The 9,415-nt window shown below is 44.5% G+C and overlaps 2 protein-coding genes across 4 annotated transcripts in view; one reads left to right on the top strand and one right to left on the bottom strand.

Annotated features, from left to right (window-relative positions):
• Nucleotides 1–616, bottom strand: part of sgms1a (sphingomyelin synthase 1a) — a 23,693-nt gene extending 23,077 nt beyond the window's left edge. The window contains exon 1 of the mRNA XM_061836612.1: nucleotides 483–616. The gene's annotated coding sequence lies outside the window, so the exon portion shown is untranslated. The remainder of the gene's footprint in view (nucleotides 1–482) is intronic.
• The window catches only part of LOC133509525 (multiple inositol polyphosphate phosphatase 1-like), a 9,570-nt gene extending 269 nt beyond the window's left edge, over nucleotides 1–9,301 (top strand). The window contains exons 1-6 of one of the 3 annotated variants that reach the window (XM_061836609.1): nucleotides 897–1,060; nucleotides 1,697–2,475; nucleotides 5,012–5,206; nucleotides 5,431–5,528; nucleotides 7,168–7,298; nucleotides 8,486–9,301. In XM_061836609.1, the coding sequence (XP_061692593.1) occupies nucleotides 1,899–2,475; nucleotides 5,012–5,206; nucleotides 5,431–5,528; nucleotides 7,168–7,298; nucleotides 8,486–8,891 (1,407 nt within the window). In that variant the 5' untranslated portion in view covers nucleotides 897–1,060; nucleotides 1,697–1,898 and the 3' untranslated portion in view covers nucleotides 8,892–9,301. Of the gene's footprint in view, nucleotides 1–896; nucleotides 1,061–1,180; nucleotides 1,593–1,696; nucleotides 2,476–5,011; nucleotides 5,207–5,430; nucleotides 5,529–7,167; nucleotides 7,299–8,485 lie in introns of those variants that run through there. The other 2 variants (XM_061836611.1, XM_061836610.1) reach the window with 2 other exon arrangements.
• Nucleotides 9,302–9,415: the final 114 nt, after the last annotated feature.

Below are 9,415 nucleotides of genomic sequence, written 5' to 3' on the forward strand. Positions count from 1 at the left end.
GGAAAAAAAAAATAGATGAGCAAAAGCTCGGCTATATTAGCTTAGCTCGCAGGGTTAGCCAAAAAACACACGCGACATTCGGTGAACTGTTAGCTGGGTCAACCCCGCACTAGACTTCATTAGCGAAAGTACTAAACTATCATCTAAAACACCAAGCGGCGATGTGTTTCCACGTTCGAACCACAAAAGGCAGTACGGCACCACGGTGACACTAAATCGGCGTCGCCGATTGTACACGGAGTGACTATTTAAAAGATGTTAGGTGACTACACGAGGCTAAATAACAACTAGTTAGCCGCATTTGGACTACCGTGTAGGTGACACATTGACCACAAGCGGCACAAGAGTTCGGTGTGGTGGGAAAGTGTTACAACCGAGCCACATCGGTGCTCGCAACCCCAAAAATCACACACCGGTGAGGCGATTTAGCTGCTTTGGACGATTGTAAACGCGCCGACTAAAGCAAATAATCGTGTCGTTACCTTGCCGTTTAATCGTCGAAATGCTCCTCTTCCGTGTGACGACTGTGATGCGCCCGCGTCACCCTGATAAATCCGACTGGCGTAATTCTGAGTAGGCGCTTAACTGGAGAGAAGTAGGGAGTCCTTACGTGTCGTCACCCGTGCAGCATTTGCGAGCTCTCGGAAAATATGCGCCCGTGAGGGGATAACACCGTATTTCCCGCTACTCCCTTGGGTTTAAACAAGCTTGACTTGTCAAATGATGAGTGTTTTAGCGCTTGGTGTTCGTTTAAATGAAGCAATGACAGCGCGACGAGAGGTGAAGCGCAGTTGTATTCAAATGTCGGATCCCTTGAGCGGCAAGTGAACGCAGCAGCACGCTCACTACGCAGAGAACGCAGAGTCGGGGTGGAACCAGATTCGAGGATTCCTGCAGCCATCTGTCGGCCAAAAAATGTATCTTGCATGAGATCAGGGGCATGTTGGGAGTCAAACGGATGTCCCGCAGGCCGGAACCGGTCCGTCGAGGGTGTCCGATCTCGTTTGTGGGGATTGTTTTTGCCTCTCGTGGAAGTCGAACTCCAGTTGTACAGCCCAGGGTTAGTCTTACGCTTTTTGTTTTTGTCACAAGCAAAGCCAAGAAGTGTTGGGACACGTAAGCTGAGAGAGGAAAAAAATGAGTTTCCAATTCGTGTGCAGATTTAAAAAAAAAAAAAAAAAAAAAAAAGCGTAACTCCTGCAGAAACAACCCCTGCATGTATTCTGCTATACGTATCACGTATTTATTGCAAAATAATTTCGTGTGCAAATGTGCAGATTAAAACTAGTTTGTGACGTACCAGGGACATTGTTAACAGAATTATTTCGTGAGGTGCACAAGATGATTCGTTGCATTGTAACATGTGGGCTAATAATTGTACTTACTAAACAAAATCCGATATAAACAGAGGAAAACAGACAAGTGCTTGACAAATTGGAACCAGTCTGGTCGGTCCATTTGGAACATCAACCAAAAAGATGTTTGACAATCTGAATCAGACACATTATGCTGCCGAAAGAAATGTTGTACGATGGCACCCCCAAGAAGATGAACTCGATTGGTTACCAGCAGGAATTTGGAGGTTACAAAAGGTCACAGCAAGTTGAATGACATTCTTGCCGAGTCAGCTAATCTTGGCGACGTTTGAAATATCCTGTATGATAACTGCAAACACTTTTTTTTTTTGCTATTTCAGAGGAAATTTCTTGAACATTGGAGGACCCCACGAGAAAATATTGGAATGCAGATAATGTCTTCACATGGGCGTGATCAATAAAGGCTGTCCAAAGTTCACGGCAGGGAATTGTGCAACTCTTCAGGGCAACCTGTGTGCTGCGCTTTAAAGTAACTTTTGGACAAGGGCAGCGCTGTTTTTGTTTTTAGCACGAGGAGGAATCATGCAGATCAACATTTGGGGGATCCACGTGGCTTGCTTGGCAGTCAGTCTCGGCTTTTCCAGCGGTTTTCTCAACACAGCCAGACCAAGTATACCGAGGATTGCCAAATACTTTGGCACAAAAGGCCGATACGAGGAAGTGAATCCATATCTTTTAGACGACATCCTGGCTGTCAACACGTCCATCCTGCGGCCTCCGTTTCCACAATGTCGTCCCGTTCATCTGACCGCCATTATAAGGCACGGAACCAGATACCCTACGAGCAGTATCTTCAAGTATATGGAACAGATGTACGAGGCGGTGAAAAGCGCCGCGCCTGGCAAAGAGAGCTGGGTATGTGAGATCCAGGACCAATGGCGGATGTGGTATCCTCAGGACACGGATGGTCGGCTGGCCCGGAAAGGCGTGGATGATCACAAACATCTGGCGGTCAGGCTGTCCAAGCTGTTCCCCTCGCTTCTTTCCGAGGAGAACCTTCGAGGAGGATTCGTGAAGTTTATAACCAGCTCCAAGCACAGGTGCATCAATAGCACGCTGTCCTTCGTGGGAGGCCTTACGGAACTGTGGGACATTCAAGGTACACAACTCATTTTTTAAAATAGTACAATAATAAATAAATGCATTTTTTTCAATAATTATTTATAACATACAGGAGACGCAGTTTCATTCCGTCCTCGTTGCGACAGTCCTCATAATGTGCAAAGCTGTTAGTAGATGAGAGAGAGCGCAAGATCGAAGTCTCCTGTATGAGGATGCCAAGATCGTAAAATATGGTTGGCTGGGATGCTGAAATTATAATTTCCCAACCACACCACGCATGATGTCATGTTTGCGACAAACGGGGTCGGAACAGCTTTCCAACAGCTGATAGCGCGTTTGTTTGCAAGTAAGATACAAAAGAAGAGGTTTGATTCTCCTGTTCAATTAAAACTTGTTGAATTCTTGAATAATCTTTTCCTTTCGGCTTGTCCCGATTAGGGGTCACCACAGCGTGTCATCTTTTTCTCATCTAAGCCTATCTCGTGCATCTTCCTCACTAACATCCACAGTCCTCATGTCCTCCCTCACAACATCCATCCACCTTTTCTTTGGTCTTCCTCTCTCTCGCTCTTTTGCCTGGCAGCTCCATCCTCAATATACTCACTCTCTCGCCTCTGGACATGTCCAAATCATCGAAGTCTTCTTCTCTCTCTAACCTTGTCTTCTAAACATCCAACTTTGGCTGTCCCTCGAATGAGCTCATTTCTAATCCTATCCAACCTGTTCACTCCAAGCAAGAACCTCAACATCTTCATTTCTGCTACCTCGAGTTCCGCTTCCTGTTTTCTCTTCAATGACACCATCTCTAATCTGTACATCATGGCCGGCCTCACCACTGTTTTATAGATTTTGCCCTTCATCCTAGCAGAGACTCTTCTGTCACATAGAGCACCAGACACCTTCTGCCAACTGTCCCACCTCACCTTGGACCCGTTTCTTCACTTCCCTACCATTGCTCTGTATTGTTGACCCCAAGCATTTGAAGTCGTCCACCTTCACTATCTCTTCTCCCTTCCCCCACCGCCGCTCTCATTCATGCACATATATTCTGTTTTACTTTGGCTAATCTTCATTCCTGTCCTTTCTAGTGCGTGCCTCCATCTTTCTAATTGTTCCTCCACCTGCTCTCTGCTATCACTGCAGATCACGATATCATCTGCGAATATCATGGCCAAGGGGAATCCGGTCTAACCTCATCTGTCAGCCTATCCATTACTACCGCAAACAGGAAGGGGCTCAGGGCGGATCCCTGATGCAGTCCCACCTCCACCTTAAATTCTTCTGACACACCTCACCATTGTTCTGCTGCCATCATACATGTCCTGTACTCTTCTAACATTTCTTTGCCACACCAGAATTAATTTATTTGTTGAATTCTTGAATACTGGACCTTAAAAATGTAGGGGTTGACTGTACTCCACTATTCGCAGAGGACTGTGATTGAGCGCTATCATCCATAGCAAAACCGCAAATAATTGACCCACCCTTGCCAATGCTGTGGAAAAATGTGCAAAAACATGAAAAAGTGTGGAATCGTTAAAAAAAAAAAAAATTCTAATGAGCAGAGAATCGGATCAAAAACTTCAAAGGTTTAAGATAATAATGGGATATGTTCTCCAAAAAAAATCCAGTATGGGGTGGATTTGTGAATACTAAATTGGAATATGCGGGGATCCACTGGAAAAAAAAATGTTTGGAAATGACGGAGTAACAGCTGAGTTACTGACGGTCTAGTGGTAGACACGCCTGCCTTTGTGCCTTTGTGCGGGCAGCGTCGGATCGATTCCCGCTCAGTGATGGTGTCGATATCTGCCCTGCAACTGACTGGCAACCAGTTCAGAGTGTAGTCCGGCTTTCGCCCAAAGCTAGCTGGGATAGCCTCCGGCTTTCCTGTGACCCTTGTGAGGGTAAGCAGCCTGGGTAATGGATTGATGCTAACAGCTGTTGTAAAGAGACTCCAAGTGAAGTTGCAAACGACTAAACGCTAACACTGCTTAAGAAAGTCACGGCTAAAACGCTGAATCCATTTGTGTTAAAACACAACGAAAATAGATTTACGCCACGCAAAACAAACAAAATGATTTAGAAAAAAGGGTGGAGGAATACAAATTAGAAGAACCGCATTACTTCTCATTTTTTATTCGATGATTATACATTCATGCCCTTGAAGTGTTTTTCATTCAAATAGTTTCTGTAATTATAATATGACTACTGCATTAGCATAAGTTCATACTACATCAATGAGACTGCAGAACAGCCCTACGAATGTACACATTTGGGGTGCGTCACCGGCCTAGGAATGGAACTCCATCCAAATTATGACCCACTGAACTAGATCGTAGATAGTTTTTACTTTAGTGGTGGATTCCTGCCCCACACCCCGCAAAAAAAATGTTGGTCATAATTAAAATTGTATGACCTCAGAGGCATTTGAATTTAGAAGTTCAACTGTTTAAACAATTGTTTGGTCAGCTCCTGTATTAGAATTTTTGATAAATACTTCTATTGGATCCTTCAAGTTTATGCTAACGGGTCATTTCTCACTTCACGCTCCCTCCCTGTCACCAACCCAGATCAGAAGTTTGACTACGAGGTGAACGACGCACTGATGAAGTATTTTAGCCAGTGCGCCAAGTTTGTGAAGGACGTCGTCAGGAACCCCTCAGCTCTGTTGGAGGTCGACAAGTTCAAAGAAGGACCGGAGATGAGGAGGGTCCGGGAGAAGATTGGGGACCAACTCACAGTCCCCTATAACAACATCACAGCCGGTCAGTGGTTTTATCTCATTTCGAAGCCGTTCTGAGTTCTGTTTTATTCAAAACAGTCAAAGAATGCAAAATGACATTCGATGACGTGAAGCCTTGGAAAGGTACAATTTTGTCCCACATTTTGTACCCATGAAAAGTGTACAAAGGTTCTGCTTCAGATCAGAAGGGAATGACTGAAATTTTTGAAACCAGTTCAGCCATTTCACAGAATGTTATCTCCATAGACATGGCCGACGCCGCAATGAACCTCTGCGCCTACGAGTTGGCCATCAGGAACGTTAACTCTCCCTGGTGTGAGTGCTTGGACGACGTTGATGCGCAGGTACAGAGCCCCGGCTGTTCCATGGCGGTCTTGTAATTCACAATCGGAGTTTTTAACTTGTCTGCAATTCAAAAAATGTATCCTTGCAAAAGATGTTTGCAGTCAATCTCCATGCAAACATAACTAGCATAACACTGTGTCTTATCATCTCGCTATCGGTCTCCAAAACTCAAATATGTACCAACAATTTAGCATTTTGACAACACTTGCGCCATTTTGGAGGGCTGAGGAAGAACAGACTTTTTTTCTGAAGGGACTAACATCAGGTTCTAGCATTCTTACCAAGCGTCTTTTTTCCCATCGGCTTGTCCCGTTAGGGGTCGCCACTGCGTGTCATCTTTTTCCATCTTAGCTTATCTCCTGCATCTTCCTCTCTAACCCAAAAGCCCTCATGTCTTCCCGCACAACATCCATCAAGCTTCTCTTTGGTCTTCCTCTCGCTCTCTTCCCTGGTAGCTCCATCCTTACCATCCTTCTATCGATATGCTCACTCTCTTGACTCTGGACATGACCAAACCATCGAGGTCTGCTCTCTCTCACTTTGTCTCCAAAACATCCAACTTTGGCTGTCCCTCTAATGAGCTCATTTCTCATCCTATCCATCCTGCTCGTTCCTCGAGAGAACCTCAACATCTTCATTTCTGCTACCTCCAGTTCTGCTTCCTGTTGTTTCTTGAGTGCCACCATCTCTAATCCGTACATCATGGCCGGCCTCACCACTGTTTTATAAACTTTGCCCTTCATCCTACCAGTCACATAACACACCAGACACCTTCCGCCAGCTGTTCCAACCTGCTTGGCTCTTTTTATTTACTTCCTTACCGCACTCACCATTGCTCTGGATTGTTGACCCCAAGTATTTGAAGTCATCCACCCTCGGCATCTCTTCTCCTTGCATCTTCACTCTTCCTCCTCCGCCACATATATTCTGTTTTACTTTAGCTAATTTTCATTCCTCTCCTTTCCAGTGCTTGCCTCCATCTTTCTAATTGCTCCTCCACCTGCTCCCTGCTTTCACTGCATATCATGATATAATCTGCGAACATCACGGTCCAACGGGATTCCAGTGTAACCTCATCTGTCAGCCTATCCATTACCACAGCAAACAGGAAGGTGCTCAGAGCTGATCCCTGATGCAGTCCCACCTCCACCTTAAAGCCTTCTGTCACACCGACGGCACACCTCACCACTGTTTGCTGCCATCATACATGTCCTGTACAATTATAACATTTTTCCGGCAAACCCGGCTTACGCATCCAGTACCACACTTCCCCTCTCGGTACTCCGTCATATGCTTTCTCGAGATCCACAAAGACACATAGTAGCTCCTTCTGACCTTCTCTATACTTTTCCACTAGCATCCTCAAGGCAAATAATGCATCTGTGGTACTCTTTATTTTCTAGTACTAGTACTCTTTCTGGGCATGAAACCATACTCTTACTTGCAGATACTTAATTTCTGTCCTGAGTCTAGCCTCCACTATTCATTCACTGCATTCTTACCGAGCACGCAAACCGTTAAACATTGAGTAATTATTTAACGTACATCACCTCAAAATCAGGACTGAGACATTATTTAGTCGAGTCAAGGACTTGGCACGAAGACCATCTTGCCTTACATGTTTTTTTGCATCGACAGGTAGTGGAGTATGCGAACGACTTGAGACAGTTCTGGAAGAGAGGCTATGGCCATGATATTAACAGAATGTCGAGCTGTATTCTTTTCCATGATGTCTTCAGCCGTCTTGACAAAGTAGCCAGCGAGCGCCTGTAAGTAAAATGTGTTTGACGTGATTAGTTTGTGGCACTGTGATTAGATGACACATATATTTCAAATCGTTTGACATAAATATATTCGTGACTATGTACAGTGATAGTTTGACTTACAAGCTCCCCAACTTACAAATCTTGAGTCTCGAGTGGATGATTCACATATCCTGTCACTCGAGTGAAGTTGAAAAAACAAAAATCCATAATTGACGTACAGCAAACCTTCACATTTTTACAGTCAGCATTCACAAATTCACCTTTTCACTAATTTTGGGTGGGGGAACCTATCTTCTGTTATTTTGGAAAATCCAGCTAGTTTTGTGTTGGGGGTGTGGGAAGCCCAAACCTCTGTTGCATAACAGTATTGCTTTGGCAGCATCTCGGTGCCAAGGAACTACGTTGACATGAATTTCAAATGTATGTAGTGCTACTTTTGTCTAAATAAAGCTCCACTTAAAATTATTTTCTTTGCACCAAGATGCCAACATCCATCATCAAAGCAATACAGTTACCACTCACATTTTAAATGTACGGGTGTGGTCAGTCATGCCCGCAGAAATAAAGTTACGGGTGTGGTCCACCAGTCATGCCCACAGATATAAAATTGCGGGTGTGTGTTCTGTTTGTAATTATGAGTGTACCCCTTTAAGAGCGGAGGGCGGTGGTGTCAGGTAAACTAGGAAGTAGAAGTAAGCTGAGCAGCAGCTCATTGTTACAGACCATGTGCGTCCATGTTTTAAAAAAAAAAAAGATGTCGGGCTGTGGTTCAGTGCGCTGGATCGGTTTTCATGTGCGCTGAGAGTGTGCGACAAGTGCGCAATTGCGCAGTGGCGCAGTTTAGAGGGACCACTGGTCAAGACTACACAAAATAAGTGACATCTTTCAATATGTATTTCTACTCGTAACAAATTTTACGCTTGTGATTTTTCGTGCTCGACTGCAGATTTGCGAGTGCGCGGGCGCGTACGCGCCCTTCAAATCACAGTGACTGAGTTATTCCTTTGGCCTGAGGTCAAAAGTTGGTGAGTTTTTAAACATAACAGAGGATAGGTTCCCCGCGTTAAATATTCGTGACTTGGAAAATGCTGAACCGCAAACACTGAGTAGTCCAAAACAAATTTGCTAGTCAAGCTACTGCCATAATTTTGAAACCGTCATTCTGAATAAGATCTTCAAAAACATTTCAGGTCCGGCCAGCAGGTGACCGAAGCAGTGACGATCCAGGTAGGCCACGGGGAGACCCTCCTCCCGCTCTACACCCTACTGGGCTTCTTCAAGGACGACGAACCCCTGACGTCGTCAAACTACGCCTCCCAAAGGCAACGATCTTTCCGCCCCAGCTTAATGCTACCGTACGCGGCTAACCTGCTACTAGCGCTGTACGACTGCGAGGAAGGAGACTTGAGGTTGCAGCCGCTGATCAATGAGAAACCAGTGACCTTCCCCGGTTTGACCGAAGGTCAACAGTCGTCTATGCCGCTCTATCGAGACGTCAAAGAACACTACAAGGAGCTGATCCACGGATGTGACTTTGAGACAGAATGTGAACTGTTTACTAGGCCTAACCAGTTTTCAATCAAGGATGCCTTGTAGAAGCTACGACGTCTTAAGAAGAAAACTTTCACAAGACAGCAACAACTCTGGAGATAAAACATGAGGTGAAGGAACATAACATTTTAATGTAAAAAGTGGATCGAAACATGAGGCAAAACAAACTGCAGATGGAATTCTGTCTGGGTAATAAAAGAAAAATCAGCCAGAATAAACGGGAATAGGAATGACATTGTTTACAACACAAGTGCGTAAATATTTATTACATGTACTAATACAGTGGTACACGAGATAAAACACTTGTAACTCAAATCATCTTTTCCAGATCATATTGTGGATTGTAAAGAGGAAAAATAGCACACCATCATATATTACTGTATAAAAAAATGGGAAATACAGTGTAAAGCATTGAAGATTTTGTACATCATGAATAAATGCTGCAATCAAATACACTGGGCTGCTCTTGTTGTGCCGGCACTGGCCACCAGGGGGGCAGTTTAATAATATCAGCATACATCACGAATGAAAAAGAATAGTACTTTTAACAGGACTATGCGAAAGTAAAA

Source organism: Syngnathoides biaculeatus, chromosome 12 (genome assembly GCF_019802595.1).
Source record: "Syngnathoides biaculeatus isolate LvHL_M chromosome 12, ASM1980259v1, whole genome shotgun sequence".
Classification (NCBI taxonomy): domain Eukaryota; kingdom Metazoa; phylum Chordata; class Actinopteri; order Syngnathiformes; family Syngnathidae; genus Syngnathoides; species Syngnathoides biaculeatus.